This window comes from Salvelinus sp. IW2-2015, linkage group LG4p (assembly GCF_002910315.2).
Source record: "Salvelinus sp. IW2-2015 linkage group LG4p, ASM291031v2, whole genome shotgun sequence".
NCBI classification, from domain to species: Eukaryota; Metazoa; Chordata; class Actinopteri; order Salmoniformes; family Salmonidae; genus Salvelinus; species Salvelinus sp. IW2-2015.
In genome coordinates, this window is record NC_036841.1 from 83,468 (window position 1) to 105,269 (window position 21,802).

Consider the following 21,802-nt stretch of genomic DNA (forward strand, 5'->3'; position numbering starts at 1 on the left):
CAGGCACCTGCAGGACGCAGACCTCCCTGGCCGCGTGAGACGCAACTATAGGCCTGATGCTGGTGCCGGAACTGGAGGTACCGCGGTGAGGGCACGCACCTCAGGCGGAGTGCAGGGAGAGGAACAGGCTCTGGAGATGCGACTGGAAGCTGGTGCGTGGTGTAGGCACTGGTGGTACTGGGCTGGGGCGGAAGGTGCGCCGGATATACCGGACCGTGAAGGAGGACACTCGCTCTTGAGCACCGAGCCTCTTCCAACCTTACCAGGTTGAATGGTCCCCGTAGCCCTGCCAGTGCGCGAGGTGAATAGCCGCACTGGGCTATGCAGGCGAACGGGACACCACCTGTAGGCTGGTGGCACCCGGCTCGATGCCAACCTAGCCCTACCAGTGCGGCAAGGTGGAATAGCCGCACTGGCTAAGCACGCGTACTGGGACACCGTGCCCTTTACCGCATAACACGGTGTCTTGACCAGTACGACGCCCTCTCACTCCACGGTAAGCCCGGGGAGTTGGCCTCAGGTATCCAACCCGGCTTCGCCACACTCCCCTTTTGATGCCTCCAGCTCCGCTTTGGGCGGCGACACTCCTCTGGCCGCACATCTCCGTCTAGAATCTCCTCCCATGTCCATCCCTCCTTGTACCACTGCTGCTGTTGCTGCTGCCCGGTTCCACGCTGCTTGGTCCGGTTTGGTGGTGTTTCTGTAAACGGCTTTCTTCCATAGTTGAAGGAGAGGACCAAAGTGCAGCGCGGCTAGTGTTCAACATGTTTAATAAAAGAACAAGTGAAACACTACAAACAACATACAAAATAACAAAATGTGCAAAAACCCAGGACAGACCTATCTGTGTGCAGACAACACACGAACAAAACACCACAAAATCCCAACACAAAACAAGCCTCCTATATATGATTCTCAATCAGGTACAACGATTACCATCTGCCTCTGATTGAGAACCATAAGCTGGACAAAGAAACAGACAAACTAGACACACAACATAGAATTCCCACCCAGCTCACGTCCTGACCAACACTAAACAAGCAAAACACATAATAACTCTGGTCAGGACGTTACAATTCCAATGTTTACTATACATCTTTCACTGCATGGATACTGATACATTATGTGTGCAGTCCAACTACACTGTATGACATTGCCACAATGGAACTCGGGTAGAACAACCACAGCAGCACCCCTGATTTCCATAAAGTCATCCTGGTTTGGGGTTTAAACTGGGATCAAGTAATCCAACAGAGCAGCACACCAGTCAGTCTCATCACTCCTACTGCACCTCAAGAACACAACCGTGAATTGGCTAATCCAAGATGATGCCTCTAATCCAAGGAGTAATGCACAACATCTGGAACTGGCCATCTAAAATGCATATTGTATCCTGACAAACTATTTTGATTGATACAGTAAACAAGTGTCAAATATAATATACACTGTAATAGTCCACATCCTGCTCGGGTAGAACAACCACAGCAGCACCCCTGATTTCCATAAAGTCATCCTGGTTTGGGGTTTAAACTGGGATCAAGTAATCCAACAGAGCAGCACACCAGTCAGTCTCATCACTCCTACTGCACCTCAAGAACACAACCGTGAATTGGCTAATCCAAGATGATGCCTCTAATCCAAGGAGTAATGCACAACATCTGGAACTGGCCATCTAAAATGCATATTGTATCCTGACAAACTATTTTGATTGATACAGTAAACAAGTGTCAAATATAATATACACTGTATATAGGTCACTATCCTGTATTAAGAATAAACACAACAACAAATACTTTGTATAGATTACAGGGCATTCGGAAAGTATTCAGACCCCTTGGCTTTTTCCACATTTTGTTACGTTTACAGCCTTATTAAAAAATGTATCAAAAAGTTTTTRCCCTCATCAATCTACACACAATACCCCATAATGAAAAAGCAAAAATAGGCTTGTATACATTTTTGCAAATTTATTACAAATAAAAAAGCTGAAATATCACATTTACATAAGTTTTCAGACCCTTTACTCAGTACTTTGTTGAAGCACCTTTGGTAGCGATTACAGCATTGAGTCTTCTTGGGTATGACGCTAAAGGCTTGGCACACTATTGCTTAAATACAGTATAGTGCTATGTCTGCTTTTTCTGCTCTCTTCTATGCATTAACACCTTTGCTGCAACATAAATTAATCAATCCAGTAGTCTGTTTCTGCAGGTGTCAACGCTGTCCTTTTCAGAGTGCATAATGGAACAGATCATCAATTATCAACAAAAACCTCCAGCCAGCACAGAGCCTCTAATTTAGACCGCTCTCTCCCTTGGTGTCCACTGCGAGGTGTGATGTCAACGGCGAATGTTCTTTTTTTTCTTTCTTCCAAACTGCAGGAGACCTTCTCAAAGAGCATAGCAACAGACCCGTCTTCCCTGTAAAAATAGGATYGGCTTGTGTGAAGRAGTCTCAATGCTTGGGGTACAACACACACTTCACTTCATTGATTATGCACCCCAGCCGTTAAGAGCACAGCTTTACAAGCAATTTCTTCTTGTCTCCTTCTCTTTTCCTTTTTTCATCCTTCTTTCAGATTTGGAGCCATTTACCTCGCACTGGCATAAATATTTCAACCCTCCAGGATGCTGAAATTCCCTTTTTTTATATACATTACTTTTGTATCACACTGGTAATGAAATGTTAATGTTATTTGTGCCTGACAGACAGAAACAGGTCAAAGACAGGGATGACAGCCATGTTGTAAAGACGGGATGTGTATGTGGAAGTCCCCCCAAAAAGTCAAAATAAATAAGGGGTACATTTGATTTCTCACTATATTCTATGGTTAATTTTCTTGCAGCCCTCTGGTATGACTGGTCTTGGTATGTGGAATATGTAGCATGCTTTGCATATTGAACTAGCTTTCAGCATCTGTCCCTTACACCCAAGCACACAGAGCACACACTGGGCTTGGAATACAGGCGCCAGGGCATAAGAGTCTGAGCAAACAAACACAGGAGAAAAGGGGAGAAACCGACAGATGTATTGAGGGCTGTTCAATGACAGGTCATACAGACACATATACAAAGCCATGTGTTGTTGTAAAACCGTCCGAAGGGGGCCACTTAAAATAAAATAAAAACACAAGACCATATGTGTCATTCATAACACAATTTAAATTGAAATTGATTGCTCAAAAACTGCTGCTCAAAATCTAGATTTAAAGATAGCTTTAATGTGTTTTATTTTATATATCTGAAATGTTTGGTTTATTTTCAGCCTTGTCACCAACTTTCCTATAATTGTCTTAAAACAGCATGTGCTCATTAATGTTCCCTTTCACTTATATTTCAATGTCATTTTAAAGAACTTAGATTATGGGTTAGCCTGGTTTATGCAAAGGACCCTGCGCACGCATGCTTATCACTTTCATTTCTTTGTCCTCCCAATGATATTCATGCAAAATCCCAAAGTGCCATATCTTTGCTCACAGCTGGCAAGTGTAACTAAAGGATTATGCAAGCAGCTTCCACAAGCAAATAGATTTCTCCCACTTCAGAAGAACTGCTAGTTATGCAGCCTATATCTGTACACCAGGCATTCACAATAGTTGTTTCAAATGATCACTTTTACTTGTTTTAGTAGTGCATTTCAGAGGGAAAGTGGGAGAGAGAGAAAGAGGTGAGAGTCAGGGAGAGGGGGAAGAGAAGAAAATGGTAAACACACACTGAGTGTGCAAAACATTAGGTACTATTTCCATGACAGATTGACTAGGTGAAAGCTATGATCCCTTATTGATGTCAATCAGTATAGATGAAGGGGAGGAGACAGGTTAAAGAAGGAACTTGAGACAATTGAGACATGGATTGTGTATGTATGCCATTCAGAGGGTGAATGGGCAAGACAAAAGATTTAAGTGCCTTTGAACAGGGTATGGTAGTAGGTGCCAGGCGCACCGGTTTGTGTGTCAAGTACTACAATGCTGCTTGGTTTTTCACGCTCAACAGTTTCCCATGTTTAGCAAGAATGGTCCACCACCCAAAGGACATCCAGCCAACTTGACACAACTGTAGGAAGCATTGGGGTCAACATGGGCCAGCATCCCTGTGGAACGCTTTCAACACCTTGTAGAGTCAATTTCCTGAAGAATTGAGGCTGTTCTGAGGGCAAAGGGGGGTGCAACTCAATATTAGGAAGGTGTTCCTAATATTTTGAACACTCAGTGTATATAAACTCACCAAAAAAAAAACGAATAACTCCACAGATCTTCATTGTATAGGGTTTAAACACTGTTTCCCATGCTTGTTCAATGAACCATAAACAATTAATGAACATGAACCTGTGGAACGGTCGTTAAGACACTAACAGACGGTATGCAATTAAGGTCACAGTTATGAAAACTTAAGACACAAAAGATGCCTTTCTACTGACTCTGAAAAACACCAAAAGAAAGATGCCTTTCTACTGACTCTGAAAAACACCAAAAGAAAGATGCCCAGGGTCCCTGCTCATCTGTGTGAACGTGCCTTAGGCATGCTGCAAGGAGGCATGAGGACTGCAGATGTGACCAGGGATACGCCTAATACGCCTAAGACGCCTAAGACAGCGCTACATTGAGACAGAACGGACAGCTGATCATCCTCGCAGTGGCAGACCACAGTGTAACAACAGCTGCACAGGATCGGTACATCCGAATATCACACCTGCGGGACAGGTACAGGATGGCAACAACAACTGCCCGAGTTACACCAGGAACGCACAATCCCTCCATCAGTAATCAGACTGTCCGCAATAGGCTGAGAGAGGCTGGACTGGGGGCTTGTAGGACTGTTGTAAGGCAGGTCCACACCAGACATCGCCGGCAACAATGTTGCCTATGGGCACAAACCCACCGTCGCTGGACCAGACAGGACTGGCAAAAAGTGCTCTTCACTGACGAGTCGTGCTTTTGTCTCACCAGGGGTGATGGTCGGATTCGCATTTATCGTCGAAGGAATGAGCGTTACACGAGGCCTGTACTCTGGAGCGGGATCGATTTGGAGGTGGAGAGTCCGTCATGGTCTGGGGCGGTGTGTCACAGCATCATCGGACTGAGCTTGTTGTCATTGCAGGCAATCTCAATGCTGCGTGTTACAGGGAAGACATCCTCCTCCCTCATGTGGTACCCTTCCTGCTGTTCATCCTGACATGACCCTCCAGCATGACAATGCCACCAGCCATACTGCTTGTTCTGTGCGTGATTTCCTGCAAGACAAGAATGTCAGTGTTCTGCCATGGCCAGTAAAGAGCCCGGAACTCAATCCCAATGAGCACGTCTTTGACCTGTTGGATTGGAGGGTGAGGGCTAGGGCCATTCCCCCCAGAAATGTCCGGGAACTTGCAGGTGCCTTGGTGGAAGAGTGGGGTAACATCTCACAGCAAGAACTGTCAAATCTGGTGCAGTCCATGAGGAGGAGATGCACTGCAGTACTTAATGCAGTGAACCCCACTTTGTTCAGGGATAAAGTTTTCCATTTCTTTTAGTCACATGTCTGTGGAACATGTTCAGTTTATGTCTCAGTTGTTGAATCTTGTTATGTTCATTCAAATATTTCAACATGTTATGTTTGCTGAAAATAAACGCAGTTGACAGTGAGAGGACATTTATTTTTTTGCCGAGTTTATATTTGTACACAATTATTGGAAACAAATATTTATTTTACATAAAATGTGCTGAATTGCTTAATGACAAATGAAATACATTTAAGAATAATAACAGGCTTTTTATATAATTATTTGTCTTTTTTTTTTTTTTACAAATAATAATCAAAAAGCCTGTCCCCAACAATTAAAAAAACATGAGTAATCAAAGAATATTAGGCAAGTCTTTCTCTCAATCTTTAAAGGTGCATTTGTCAAAATATGATTTTGGCCATGGGGACTTTGATTGATGGTGTGCAGGTAAACACCAGGTGTCCAGTTAAGACTAGACCCATGCTTTTCTACAGGTAAACACCAGGTGTCCAGCTAAGACTAGACCCATGCTTTTCTACAGGTAAACACCAGGTGTCCAGCTAAGACTAGACCCATGCTTTTCTACAGGAAACACCAGGTGTCCAGCAAGACTAGACCCATGCTTTTCTACAGGTAAACACCAGGTGTCCAGCGAAGACTAGACCCATGCTTTTCTACAGGTAAACACCAGGTGTCCAGTTAAGACTAGACCCATGCTTTCTACAGGTAAACACCAGGTGTCCATTAAGACTAGACCCATGCTTTTCTACAGGTAAACACCAGGTGTCCAGTTAAGACTAGACCATGCTTTTCATTTACATTTACATTTACATTTAAAGTCATTTAGCAGACGCCTTATCCAGAGCGACTACAAATTGGTGCATTCACCTTATGATATCCAGTGGAACAAACACTTTACAATAGTGCATCTAACTCTTTTAAGGTGGGAGGGTTAGAAGGATTACTTTTATCCTATCCTAGGTATTCCTTAAAGAGGTGGGGTTTCAGGTGCTCCGGAAGGTGGTGATTGACTCCGCTGACCTGGCGTGCGTGAGGGAGTTTGCCACCATTGGGTGCCAGAGCAGCGAACAGTTTGACTGGGCTGAGCGGGAACTGTACTTCCCTCAGAAGGTAGGGAGGCGAGCAGGCCAGAGGTGGATGAACGCAGTGCCCTTGTTTGGTGTAGGGCCTGATCAGAGCCTGAAGGTACGGAGTGCCGTTCCCTCACAGCTCCGTAGGCAAGCCACCATGGTCTTGTAGCGGATGCGAGCTTCAACTGGAAGCCAGTAGAGAGCGGAGAGCGGGGTGACGTGAGAGAACTTGGGAAAGTTGAACACCAGACGGGCTGCGGCTTTCTGGATGAGTTGTAGGGGTTTAATGCACAGGCAGGGAGCCCAGCCAACAGCGAGTTGCAGTAATCCAGACGGGAATGACAATGCCTGGATTAGGACCTGCGCCGCTTCCTGCGTGAGGCAGGGTCGTACTCTGCGAATGTTGTAGAGCATGAACCTACAGGAACGGGTCACCGCCTTGATGTTAGTTGAGAACGACAGGGTGTTGTCCAGGATCACGCCAAGGTTCTTAGCACTCTGGGAGGAGGACACAATGGAGTTGTCTTTTCCACAGGTGAACACCAGGTGTCCAGCTAAGACTAGACCCATGCTTTTCTACAGTACAGAATGTCTTTATCAAAACAACAAAGGGCTAGGGGAGTAACATATGAGCACTGTACCATAACGTACATGGATAAGTCAGTCAATATCCCTCTAGTTAGGACTATTAATTAGTATTGATATGTAAGAGAAAGTTGGGATATGTCCCACAGAGTGACAGTACAATATCTGACTTAAAATATTGAGGAAACAGGTGACCCCAGAGTCCCCTTTGATACAAAGTCGAAAGGTTGAGAAGCCTCCCAGGCCTTTTTGCTGAGTGAGCATGCTCACTGCCCAGCGACGCAGCCCCAATTTCAGCTAATTATTCCTGTAGGAAAACGAGAGCTCTCTCTCCCCTCTCATTTGTGTAGGAAATATAAAGCCTACGTGAGGTAAAGACAGTATGGGAGAGGCTTGGTAATGGCAGTTTCTGTACATCCCTACAAGCAGCTACTTACATTATAAATGCAACAGTCCTTTGCAATAGGCAAAAATGTATATTCAAATAGAAAATGGGAGAAGCGAAGGCATTACTTTATTGCTAGCAATGGTACACATAGTACACAATCTTTGTACGATTGTGATTAGAGACTGCTAGATGCTAAACAGGCAGGTTCATAAAGCTACAATTGTAGAGACTCCAGGAGGAATATATCCTTGAGAATGTTTTTTTATTTGATCGGTAGATGAACCATTTGAGAGAGCTGGAGAATTTGGCTTTGAGAAACAGACAACAATTACACTTGCCCTAGGAGGCCAGGGGAACATGACCAGGTTTCCATGGTAACTCAAGTACAGCAGAAAGTACCAGGAAAATCAATTCAGATTGAGCTTTTTTTCTATATATTATTTCTACTAAGGCTACAAAGCATGCTTTTGCTCTAAAACCCAATTTTACAATTTTTCTACCGACATACTTAACTACAATGATTGAGGCACTGAACATTTCTCAAACAGCATTAAAAAAAACAGCGCCTCAAATATGTTTAAGCACACTAGCTATATCACACAAGCAATGTACCATGAAAATTCAATTTGAATGCAGTGCTTTAAAATACATGGATATGTGCTGGTACAGGCAGAGGAAATCATCCTCTTTCTCAACCGCAGTAACATCTCTCCCCCCCCACCCTCCTCCTTGCTCCATCAGAGGGGCAGCAGCAGCTGTAGGCAGGTGATAAGACTGTGCAGCAGCAGGAGCTGCTCTGATTGGCTGGCTGAACACCTACGCGGATGTGAAGATTGCAGGCTGCGTCTGTCAAAAGGTCAGTCTCCACGGCCGCCACCTTGTGACGTCACAGTCAACAGCACTATGAAAGGCTCCATAATACCAAAGGAAGACAGGGACAGATAATTGCTTCCCCTTTCACTACGGTTTACACAAAATGGAAAATGTCAAGAGTGCACCTACCAACCCCAAGGCAGATGTCTGTGCATCACAAAATCAATTGCATCCCTACTTTATCAGCCTCACTTTTGTTTTTTCAGGTAAGCTGAATCAGGTTTGTTACATTAGTGCAGGGCTGGAACAAAAGCATGCACACCCAGTTAGCTATACAGGAGAGTTGGCCACCCCTTTTCTAGACCATAAGCATCTTTGTGACAGCCAGGAGAGAGCCACACCTCCACCCTGCTGCCACCAGAAGCACTCAAAATGCCCAATCCCTTATCCATATCACCATGCTAACACTAATCGCTATACTCTTCTGATGAGGAACCGTCTGTCCATCCGTCCTGGATAGATGGCTGGATGAATGGCTGGATGAATGGATGAATGGATGAATGGATGGATGGATGGATGGCTGGATGAATGGATTAATGATGGATGGATGGATGATGGATGGATGGATGGATGGATGGATGGATGGATGGATGGATGGAGTGGAGCTGGATGAATGGATGAATGGGTATGGATGCGTCATGATGATTGATGGAGATGGATGGATGGATGGATGGATGGCTGGATGGATGGATGGATGGATTGATTGATTGATTGATGGGTGGATGGATGGATAGATAGATGGATAGATGGATAGCAATGCACACAAACCCACCACAAACCGCAGTTCTGATACTCACACTCAGGGGAGACATACTGTGGTGTAGGCTGAAGGGGGAAGGAGAGGTCAAAGACATGCCACTGGGGCACTTTGTCCATGTTCCTATGGTTAATGCTATGGAGGAAGGGAGAGGGGGAAAGGACAAGAAGGAGTTTGCCATATTGGGCAGTAGAAAAGGAGCCAATGAAGGCTGATGTTTCATCCATCAAGACAGAGATGGAGGGTCACCTTAAAATAATAATACTGGCAGGCAGCAGTGGACGAGGAGCACTGCTACACTGTAGACACACTGTATACTAACACTAATAACCGATTAGTATCTAATATTCAAAAAATGCATGATTCAAGCTCAGCTTTGAGTGAACGTAATTGTAAAAAGATATAGATATCCACCAAAAACACCCAAACTGCAATGCCATTTGTTGTCTGAGATGAGGTTCTTTGTTGCACAAGAAGCATTGACACTCCACTTGATTAGTTTACTTCAGTGTTTTAATGTCTTGAGCATTTCCAATCAGCGCTAAGGCCCCCAGTATGGGCAGAATGGCTCACAGATTTAGTGTGAAAGTTTAAAAGGACTAAATGCAATTTACTGTATTTTCTAGATTGACCACCCTGAGAGGAAGATGCATTCATCTCAGATTGGAACGATGAAGGAGAGAGAATAAAATCTCTTTGGTCAGTCTGTGGGTGCTTTGTCTTTAAGTGCTTTTTTTCAAGGCTTTTAAGATGGGATCAGAGACTGTTGCATTCTAGGAGGTTGATTGAACATCAATTGGCCTCTCTTCTTTGTGTTTATCCAGTGTTCTCCGGACCATATAGGAAGCGCCCGCCACAACACTCGCCACCAACACACCCCGACCAGGGGACGCCTGCCCCACTGCACTATGGGTAAACACAACCCCAAATCTAGGAGTGGTTTATAAACTGAAATTAATTGGTTGTTCCGCCCGTAATTATTTCACGCCGCGCTTATTACTAATCTGTTTCTTGGCCTGCTGCCATGGTGTAGGCTGGCCCGGGTCCAGTCCACCTGTACAGCAGTGTAATCCATAGGCACTGGGAAGGCCCGTTCCCGTTCTGACGACTGATGCCAAACTGCAACATACCATAAACCCATCACTGCTTATTAAAGATTAAACCATGCTTAGTACCCATCGCTCCACAGATCGCCACCTAATAATTTTCATCCTAAGTGGCCTAATGGCTGCCATATTGCTTTTACTTATCAGTAAACTGTGATTAAGAACGCCTGCTCAGAGCTATAACGGGGATCAACAGTTGTTGGTTTCTATAGCTCTGATAGGCTGGGTGGCAGGCAGGCACTGTATCAGCAGGAACTCTGGTGCTCGGCCTCCTCAATGGAAAATTGCTATAATACTGAAGTAATACTGCAGTAATGAATCAGCAGGAAATCTGGTGCTCGGCCTCCTCAATAGAAAATTGCTATACAATAGTAATACTGCAGTAATACTCTGACTACTTACTGTATACGGTGCACCTCATACAATGTGAAAATACTCACATCGTACAATGTGAAAATACACAAACAATTCTATCCCTCCCTCCATGGTTGGGGTCATACACACAATACCCCAGAATGACAAAGCAAAAACAGTTTATTAGAAATGTTTGCACATTTATAAAAATTTAAAAAACGGAAATATCACATTTACATAAGTATTCAGACCCATTACTCAGTACTTTGTTGAAGGACTTTTGGCAGCAATTACAGCCTCGAGTCTTCTTGGGTATGACGCTACAAGCTTGGCACAACTGTATTTGGGGAGTTTCTCCCATTCTTCTCTGCAGAACCTCTCAAGCTCTGTCAGGTCCCGAACCCATTCGGCTGTGTGCTTAGGGTTGTTGTCCTGTTGGAAGATTAACCCTCGCCCCAGTCTGAGGTCCTGAGCGCTCTGGAGCAGGTCTTCACCAAGGATCTCTCTGTACTTTGCTCTGTTCATCCTTCCCTCAATCCGGACTAGTCTCCCAGTCCCTGCCGCTGAAAAACATCCCCAAAGTATGATGCTGCCACCACCATGCTTCACCGTAGGGATGGTGCCAGGTTTCCTCCAGACGTGATGCTTGGCATTCAGGCCAAAGAGTTCAATCTTCGTTTCATCAGACCAGAGAATCTTGTTCCTCGTGGTCTGGGAGTCCTTTAGGTGCCTTTTGGCCAACTCCAAGTGGGCTGTCATGTGCCTTTTACTGAAGCGTGTCTTCCGTCTGGCCACTGTAACATAAAGGCCTGATTGGTGGAGTGCTGCAGAGATGGTTGTCCTTCTGGAAGGTCCTCCCATCTCCACAGAGAAACTCTGAGGCTCAGTCAAAATGACCATCGGGTTCTTGGTCATCTCCATGACCAACGCCCTTCTCCCCCGATTGCTCAGTTTGGCCGGGCGGCCAACTCTAGGAAGAGTCTTGGTGGTTCCAAACTTCTTTCAATTAAGAATGATGGAGGCCACTGTGTTCTTGGGGACCTTCAATGATGCAGACATTTTTTGGCACCCTTCCACACAATCATGTCTTGGAGCTCTACGGATAATTCCTTTGACTGCATGGCTTGGTTTTTGCTCTGACATGCACTGTCAACTGTGGGACCTTATATAGACAGGTGTGTGCCTTTCCAAATCATGTCCATGTATGTCCATATAACAAATATAGCACTGTGTGATGTACATTTAGATCAACAACCAACCCCAGACCATCTCCTCTGCTCACTCCACTCACATATAAAAGGATCCATTATCCCCCACCCCAATTCCCCAAACACCCCTTCACACAGCATTCATGCTGCAAATGCACAAATGCATCCTTCAGCTCATGTTCCCATAATTCTCTCTGGCAGCCGTGTGATTAATGCACACAAGTATTGATATTTCTGAATTGTATCGTTCTCAACACACACACACACTCACAGACGTGCATACACACACTCCCAATACCTCATCTCCCCAAGCTTTCCAGCAGCTGTGCATGAGTAGACTATGAACTGGGATCTAGTGAAAGATGAGGGTCAGCATTTCAGTTGCTGCTGCTCTGGGTGGAGCAGGAGTAAAATTATGTGCTGTGTTGTTTCATAAGGCTTTACTGCAGGGTGGGAGGAATAGCACACGCAGGCACCACGCACGCAGGCATACACGCAAAAACACACTAGCTCAGGGCTGCCTTGCAATCGTTCTGTGGTTAGATAGAGATCATGCTTTCCCTCTCTGATGAGAGAAGAGAGAAGAGAAGAGAGAGAAGAGAGGAGACGAGAGAGAGAGAGAGAGAGAGAGAGAGAGAGAGAGAGAGAGAGAGAGAGAGAGAGAGAGAGAGAGAGAGAGAGAGAGCGCGTGAGAGAGAGACATAACAATGTGGCCTATGCAATGCAGTGTGGACGCCTTTGTTTACCAAGGGAAGCTTCAGCCTCGCCCACTCTCCTCTCCATCTTCTTCTTCCCCCTCGGCAGACCAAGCGAACCAGTGCTAGCTTATTTTTGCCCTCTTTTCAAGGTTGGCCTGACTTTGTGTTGGATCCGAGTTGATTTAACTGTCCTGTCTCTGCCTGCCTGTAGGTGCCCTCTGTCAATCCCAGTGAAAAATGGGGAGGCGTCATGAAGCTGACTAGATTAATCCCTGCTGTGATGATGGCTTCCTTCGTTCCCTACTGTAGTTTATGTAAGGGCATCCCAGACATTATGGAGATTGGCTGGTTAAGACACTGATGCTATTAGCAGGCAAACTCCTTGATAAGCTTTGATTAGCACTGCTCAAGTACCTTGAATGAGGGTGAGTGGCGTCAAGAGCAGTGTGAGAGATTGCCGAGGCATTTAAACAGTTAGTGTAAAGTACACAGTTGTGAAGCAGCCCACATAAATATGACGGAAAAAATGTATCCAGGGGCTCTGGTATTGCTCCGAGCATTGGATGGCTAAATTTGCATAAACCAAATAGAAAACAGTGTTTTGCAGCCAGCAGGAAATTGACTTGGGCCTTCTGCCAAGTGTTATGCAACGGAGGAAGGCAGGCTGGCAGTCAAGGAAGAAGACTCACTGATCATCCAGGATAGAGACTTTAAGACTGCATCAGTAGAATCGTAAGGCCCCTTTCCCTGACCACCACGACCCCTGAGTCCTTATAGAAGGTCAAATCCAGAAGATTATACAATATATACAGTACCAGTCAAAAGTTTTAGAACACCTACTCATTCAATGATTTTCTTTATTTTTACTATGTTCTACATTGTAGAATAATAGTGAATACATCAAAACTATGAAATAACATATATGGAATCATGTAGTAACCAAAAAAAGTGTTAAACAAATCAAAACATATTTTAGATTTTTCAAATAGCCACCCTTTTCCTTGATGACAGCTTTGCACAATCTTGGCATTCTCTCAACTAGCTTAACCTGGAATGCTTTTCCAACAGTCTTGAAGGAGTTCCCATATATGTTGAGCTGCTTTTCCTTCACTCTGCAGTCCAACTCATCCCAAACCATCTCAATTGGATTGAGGTTAGGTGAAAGTTGAGGCCAGGTCATCTGATGCAGCACTCCATCACTCTCCTTCTTGGTCAAATAGCCCTTACACAGCCTGGAGGTGTGTTGGGTCATTGTCCTGTTGGAGAAAAAAAAATGATAGTCCCACAAAGCGCAACCCAGATGGGATGGTGTGTCGCTGCAGAATGCTGTGGTAGCCATGCTGGTTAAGTGTGCCTTGAATTCTAAATAAATCACTGTCAGTGTCACCAGCAAAGCACCCCCACACCATCACACCTCCTCCTCCATGCTTCACAGTGGGAACCACGGAGATCATCTGTTCACCTACTCTGCGTCTCACAAAGACACGGCTTATCAGACCAAAGGACAGATTTCCACCGGTCTAATGTCCATTGCTCATGTTTCTTGTCCCAAGCAAGTCTCTTCTTCTTATTGTGTCCTTTAGTAGAGGTTTCTTTGCAGCAATTCAACCATGAATTGAGGCGGCAGGTAGCCTAGTGGTTAGAGTGTTGGGCCAGTAACCGAAAGGTTGCTAGATTGAATCCCTGAGCTGACAAGATAAAAATCTGTCGTTCTGCCCCTGAACAAGGCAGTTAACCCACTGTTCCTAGACCATCATTGTAAATAAGAATTTGTTCTTAACTGACTTGCCTAGTTAAATAAAGGTTAAAGCCTGATTCACACAGTCTCCTCTGAAAAGTTGATGTTGAGATGTGTCTGTTACTTGAACTCTGTGAAGCATTTATTTGGACTGCAATTTCTGAGCATGGTAACTCTAATGAACTTATCCTCTGCAGCAGAGGTAATTCAGGGTCTTCCTTTCCTGTGGCGGTCTTCATGAGATCAAGTTTCATCATAGCGTTTGATGGTTTTTGCGAATGCACTTGAAGAAACATTCAACATTCTTGAAATGTTCCAGATTGACTAACCTTCATGTCTTAAAGTAATGATGGACTGTCATTTCTCTTTGCTTATTTGAGCTGTTCTTGCCATAATATGGACTTGGTCTTTTACCAAATAGGGCTATCTTCTGTATACCACCCCTACCTTGTCACAACACAACTGATTGGCTCAAATGCATTAAGAAGGAAAGAAATTCCACCTTTAAACTTTTAACAAGGCACACCTGTTAATTGAAATGCATTCCAGGTGACTACCTCATGAAGCTGGTTGAGACAATGCCAAGAGTGTGCAAAGGATGGCTACTTTGAAGAATCTCTTGTATTACACTTTTCTGGTTACTACATGATTCCATATGTGTTATTTAATAGTTTTGATGTCTTCACTATTATTCTACAATGTAGAAAATAGTAAAAATAAAGAAAACCCTTGAATGAGCAGGTGTGTTCAAAGTTTTGACTGGTACTGTATATGACTGCATTTAATACCATTATGGTATTGTACCAAAACTGGGAACTAGGAAAGATGCTCAGTATGCAATGCATTCACCAATAATAACAAATATCTTTCAACAGCATTCCTTATAAGTGAGCAAGGGAAAGAGGTGATGAGAGAGAGAAAGAGAGGAGAGAAAGAGAGAGGAGAGAGAAGGAGAGGGAGAAACAGAGGATACAGAAGAGGAGGGAGAGGCTTACAGTCATCCCTCTCCTCCAGCATTGCAGTAAGCCTGTGCCTTAATGCTTGAGAAAAGCTTCCCTTGCACCATCTCCAGCTTAATCTTCAGCTTGAAAAGATGAAAGGCACGTGTGTTTGTTCTAATGAGAAAGCACTATCTCCAGGCACCAGAGGACCAGTCTCTACTTTTCCTCCCAGCAGCAGTAGACAGACACTGGCCGTCTCGCCCATACACAGGCCTTGTACCTGTCTGTCTGTCTTGCTGTCTGTCTCGTGCAATGTGATGCAGCAGCACTATCGCAACATCCTGACACTTAAATTAACATTTAAATATTTTCAAATGTTTGCAAATGCCAGCAAACAACATGTGTAAGATACTGTATAAACAGTAAGCTGTTTGCTCAAGAGAAAGTCCCACCTCACATGGATGAATACAAGTTTCCCAGTAGGTGCAGAGTGTAGCATCATTGGAGGAGACTGAAACCCAGAGGACCAATGCAGGGACATGCAGGGCCGTGGTCTGAATGAGACGGGTTCACTGTGCAGCAAACCCCACCTCTGCCTCATCCAGCAAAACAAAGAGGAAGAGTGTGAGAGAGAAGAGAGGAAGAAGTTGTTATTGTATAACCATAGGACTCATAATTGCATTGTAAATCACCCCATCCAAGGGGAATACACACCTGTATGACAACATGTTGTATGCATCTCTTAGAGAGATAGTTTTGATCAGCCTTTTTCCATCAAGGCCCCCTCATTAAATTGGATCACATGTGAAAGGTGAGAGACAAAGGCAAAGCAGATGCGGAAGACAAAAAGATGTCCAGCCCGTCCCGTATTCAACAGCCTCACCACTTGATACATAAAAAAGCTGGAGATGCATTAGGCGTCCCATATAAAAGGCAGCCGCGCTGCAAGCTCCACTCCTCTGCTTTGTTCTCTTTCATCTCCCTATTAGCTCTGTCAATTGTTTATCAAAAGCAGAGAGGAGCCAGGCGGCTGCTGTGAATTTGAAAAGCCGCACGGCGAGGAACATTTTAAAATGCATGACAGGTTAATGGTAAGTTAGTGGCAACATTAGGGCTTGTGAGTTGCGGTGCTCATTCAGATTGAAAACAGGGCCACTTCAAATGACTACTAAGCAGTCCTTATTTTAAGAGGTCATTCATATTGTAATTAACTTTTCAATCACAGTTGATTAATTAAGACCGGCCCTAGTCTGTAATTATACATATTCTTTCCCCTGACATGAATCAATGGAAATGTACAGGTTTCAGATGAGACACAATGCAAACCAGTCCCTTGTACATATTAAAATATGATTTATAGGGTAACATCTTATGCTAAGGTGTCTACTTTAAAGGGGTTATATGATACAAGAATCTATCAAATACATACATATTTGACTGAACAACCACAAAGAAATGACTGTATAGTGAAAAAAATTGCCAAATCTATAATAAACATTACATTAAAAACCAACATTTATAATAACTGCCATCAGAGGCCCTGGTTGAGGTGGATCTGTTGTGTGTGGAATGTGTTTTAGTCTTTGAATTCCAATAGAAAGTCTGACTGCGGATGTGTGCTTGATGTAACTGTTCCCAACCGAAACCTTAGATTAATAATTTAGCACAGCGGTTGGATAGCTTATTTTTGTGTCCACCGAGACAAAGTCTTCTTTCATGAAAGATTTAGAGGGCAGGGTTGGCAACCCTCAGAGAAGAATAGGTTGGGTCAAACTTCTCTGTTTCCAGGCCTGGTTGATAACCTCATGCTAACACATTTACAAACAAACAGACACACACACACACACACACACACACACACACACACACACACACACACACACACACACACACACACACACANCACACACACACACACACACACACACACACACACACACACACACACACACACACACACACACACACACACACACACACACACACACACACAACCTGGGATCAAACCCCTGGTAAAGAAATAAAACACACACACCTTTAAATGCACTTTGTAAACATACGCAGTAAACATACCCTCTCCATAACTGTGTAAGGTGCGCATTTGCTCATGTGTCAGAACATCATCAAATATTTAGCAAGGAAAGAGCACTGATCCTGACCATGATACTGATGCTTCTGACAAGCCTGCTGTGGCTTGATAGTTATTGGAATAAACAGGGAACAATCCCATCTAGGTTGTTTTTAATGCATGTAAAAGCACTCTGAAGAACTGGGTGATGATAAAACATCACTGCTCCTACACGTTATTCACCTTTAGAACACCCTGGCTGTTTTGTAGTAAAAAATAAAGGTTCCATAGGACTACAATACTGCATGACCTAATCTCACTTAAAAACCCACTAACTATTATAAACTTGCCCTGTGTTATACAGTTAAGCACATAATTAAAATGAGAAAAGTCCAAATTCCGCTTTCCATACTACTCTACTTTTCAAGGCCATGAATGTTACACAGTAAAAAGTGATGACTTCTAGGTTTCCCAGATGCTAGCATCTTTTTTAGTCTTGTCTGAATCTGCAAAACTCATGTGCAGTCATTATAGACCATATCATATCTCCTTACAGAAGCAGAAACAGCAACCAGTACACACAGACATGGATCACAGAAGGGATCTTTGTGCTTGAGCAGACACATTTAAAATGTCACGAAAACATGTCCCACAATATAAAGCAAAATTGCCCAGAGGTTGGTTAATAGTCTAACAGGAGAGTTGTCGTTTAATGTACAATATCAACCTGTGCAATGAATGGTTCCAATCGAGGGGGGTGGGATCAACATGACAGACAGACATTAGCCTGGCTAGTACTGTAGGTAGACAGGATTCCATGGAGCTCCAGTAAAGGTTGACTGAGACCACAAGCAGGTAAGTCACAGAGAGACAGAGAACAGTGGCCCAAGCACACAGAGCAGAGCAGGGATGGCTTCCCATTCAGAAACTTTGGGATCCATAGCACTGTCTGTGTAAACAAATCTTATTTTGTTAGCTACACCAACGAATCATTCCACTGAACGTGTAATCCAATAGCTGATTTGAAGAGTCCAAGCAAGGAATTGAACAAAATTCTGACCAAGATATACGAATGTTGTCTTACCTGAGGATAGTGAGACTGTGTCTTTCTCCCACGATACGACAGTGACGTAAGCCTCCACGGAGGCAGGGATAATGCACTTGAAGACCGCTACATTGCCTCTCATGGCTTTCTGGTCCTCCACCCGGACAGTGTAGGGTTCCCGAAATACTGAGGATAGCAAGAGTGGTGCCATTTGGCAAATGCAAATGAATACATACAAGAAGAAATTAAGGAATGACAACAACGACAGCTACTATTTAAAATAAACACTTACCGGCCTTAATGTGGACATCTTGGCTTCTTATTTTCCCTGAAGGATTTTCAGCTGTGCAATAGTAGGTATTGTCATGGATCAGCTTACTAAAGCTGGAGGGGAGGAAGTTAAAGATCTGGAGGGTGCCATTGGGGTGCACGTGGCGGATCCCGGGCACATCGTAGATCTCCTCTCCGGTGGCCAGGTACCAGCGCAGCGAGGCGGGGGGCACCCCTGCAGCGGGACAGGGCACCAGGGTCCCTGTGGTGCTGGCAAACACTACCTCTTGCAGAGATGCATTGACAAAATATAAGCTGGAACGTAGATCTTCACTAAAAACTGCAAGAGAGGAGAACAAAGAGTATAAAAACATTAGATGACAAGACAACTGACTTGAATGGGTATACTACAGGAGTAGGATCTTAATTTTATCACTTTTTTGTTGCTGATAATTTTCCTGCTGAGAAAATGCAGATGAGCTTCATGATTTACATACATTCACTGAAAACCGTGTGTACTAACCTTGGGATTCATAGCACACGGTTATATTAACAATATTACAACTGTAGCCTAATTTTAGCCAGCTAATAGCCTAACCATTGATCAAGCAATATTATGGACTAATCTTTCAAATCCTGTTGCTGCAGGATTATTTTGCTGCGACAATACTGGTCAAATTAAGATCCATATGTATGTTTACTTCTAAATACATCAAGACAGTAGTTATTTACTTGGCCATGATGAAACAAATGAATTATTTGTTATGGATCTGGGCCCAGATTCACAAAACACTTCTTACGCAAAAAACTTAAGAAGCTGCTTAAGAAAAAAGATAAAGAAGTTCATAAAATAATTTGTAAGTGCAATTCCTCAACAAAATCTTAAGATTTCATGATTTTCTTACGAACTCCTCAAATATCTTCGTACATGTCTTCTTAAGATGTTTGTTACTAGGCAACTGATTTACCTAGCTATCTAACTAGCAATGGCAATCATGTTAGCACATTTCCAACTGAGATTTGCTGTTCTAAAACATGTTCTTGGGTTTAAAATAATAAATACTGAAACTTTCAGATGAAGTTTGTGAGTAAATTAAACATGTTCAATTGCTTTCATGAGCTTTTTCTCTCACTGCCCTGAGTTGAAGACAAGAGTTTAGCTATCTTGGAATTTAAGAACATTTCCAAGAACTTTCTTTTCAAGAATCTAATTTCTTCTTAACTTTTTGCCTAAGGTGAAACAGAAGAAACAGCGTAAGAGAATTTCCAAAAACCTTTTTGAGGAATAGCAACTTTGCTTATCTTTCTTCTTAAATCTATAGTTAACAGGCCCTGAAGTGAGGCCATTTGCTCATACACAGCATTGAACATGTATGCTGCTTTGGTTGAGCAGGGGAGCAACAAGCGGGAAAGGAGTGTTGATGATGTAAAAGTGTGTGTCGTTATGTAGCTCCCTTGAAAGGGAGAGAAACACGAAGTGGGACCAATTAGCATCAGTTGGCTGGCTCAGTGCTAATCGTTAGGTGGTTGATTTCTGAGTGGTGTATAAACTGAGTGTACAAAACATTCTGAACACCTGCTCTTTCATGACATATTGATGTCACTTGTTAAATCCACTTCAATCAGTGTAGATGAAGGGGAGGAGACATGTTAAATAAGTATTTTAAGCCTTGAGACAATTGAGGCATGAATTGTGTATGTGTGCCATACAGAGGGTGACTGGGAAAGACAAAATAATAATATATGGCAAGATTTATTTACCTTTGAACTGGGTATGGTAGTAAGTGCCAGGGCTGCTGGGTTTTTCATGCTCAACAGTTTCCCATGTGTATAAAGAATAGTCCACCACCCAAAGGACGTCCAGCCAACTTGACACAACTGTGAAAAGCATTGGAGTCAACATGGGCCAGCATCCCTGTGGAACGCTTTTGACACCTTGTAAAGCCCATGCCCTGACGAATTCAGGCTGTTCTAAGGCCAAATATTGGTGCAACTCAATATTAGGAAGGTGTTCTTAATGTTTTGTACACTCAGTGTATTATTTCTCCTGGCTGAGCATGGCCCTGTGCCTGCCTGCTGCCTACCTCTGGATCTCTGTCTGGTGTCAGAGTCGGTGCCTAGTAGTAAATGGCTTACCAGTGACAGCTATCTAGGCCTCCCTGTGGATAAAACATTTTAGCACTTCATAAATTTCGAACAAGGTTTCAAATCGCAATGGTTTCCACCCTCTCTCTGCTCCAGGGGCTTTGACCCGCAAAGAGATACACTCAAACACACAACCATGCACGCACACACACACAAATAAAAAATAAAAACCAAACTGAGAAAAAATTGTGTAAGTAGGCTACCAATTAAAATGTTTGTAATTATGTGGGAATCCAGTGTCCATAGTTTGGTTTCCATCCAATTGGCGACAGATTTTCAGGTGAATATTCTAAAATCCACATAATGAAAATGTGCATTTTCCCACCAGTGTTGTGTTCGCACCAAACTAACTTGTTGAGGATAAAAATCAATGCGATGACAAGTAGTGCACACAAAATGTACTTTTTGGCTTAAGTTTTCATGTCCCAAATAAAAATAAAAAGTTCAATGTGTTTCTATCGCATTTTCAACTCTACCGATAGTTTTGTCACAAATGTGCTACTCTGGTCTTGGCACGTGTGCTCTAGCCAACAGCTCTCAGATACAGTGTGGACAGGCTGTGCGGGTAGGCTAGTCTACATGATGATATTATTATGGATAAGAGCAAGATTTTGGGGGGGGGTCAAATGGCAGTTAAGCATTGATCATCATGCCATGACCCTCGATATGAAAGGAGCATAAAGCTCAGAGCCATGAACTTTCACCACTCTGTGAAGTTTATCACAACTTATTTAATCTGTATCCTAATAAACTGCATAGTTTTCCGAGTCGCAGTGGAAGGACCACACGCCATATCATCGTATGACTCCAAGTTTACTTTGATATCAGTGTTATTATATCAACATTTGTGCACAAAGGTATTTCCACCGCCATTTCTCGCATAATACATTTTACAGACACAAAAAGATCCCACCATGTTGAACAAACAAATTATCTGTCAGCACTTATATATTTGTATCGAAACTTCCATATTGATCTACCCTGATTTGAGAGTCTGTTCAGTCCAGAAGTAAGTTGGGATCAAATGGTAGCCACTCTGACTTATCAATTGACCCCA

The 21,802-nt window shown here is 43.5% G+C and overlaps 1 protein-coding gene across 1 annotated transcript in view; it reads right to left on the reverse strand.

Annotated features, from left to right (window-relative positions):
• The window catches only part of LOC111956625 (cell adhesion molecule DSCAM-like), a 97,516-nt gene that overhangs the window by 57,557 nt on the left and 18,157 nt on the right, over positions 1–21,802 (reverse strand). The window contains exons 2-3 of the mRNA XM_070437005.1: positions 18,623–18,940; positions 18,370–18,516 (exon numbers count right to left, since the gene is read on the reverse strand). Of these exons, the coding sequence (XP_070293106.1) occupies positions 18,370–18,516; positions 18,623–18,940 (465 nt within the window). The remainder of the gene's footprint in view (positions 1–18,369; positions 18,517–18,622; positions 18,941–21,802) is intronic.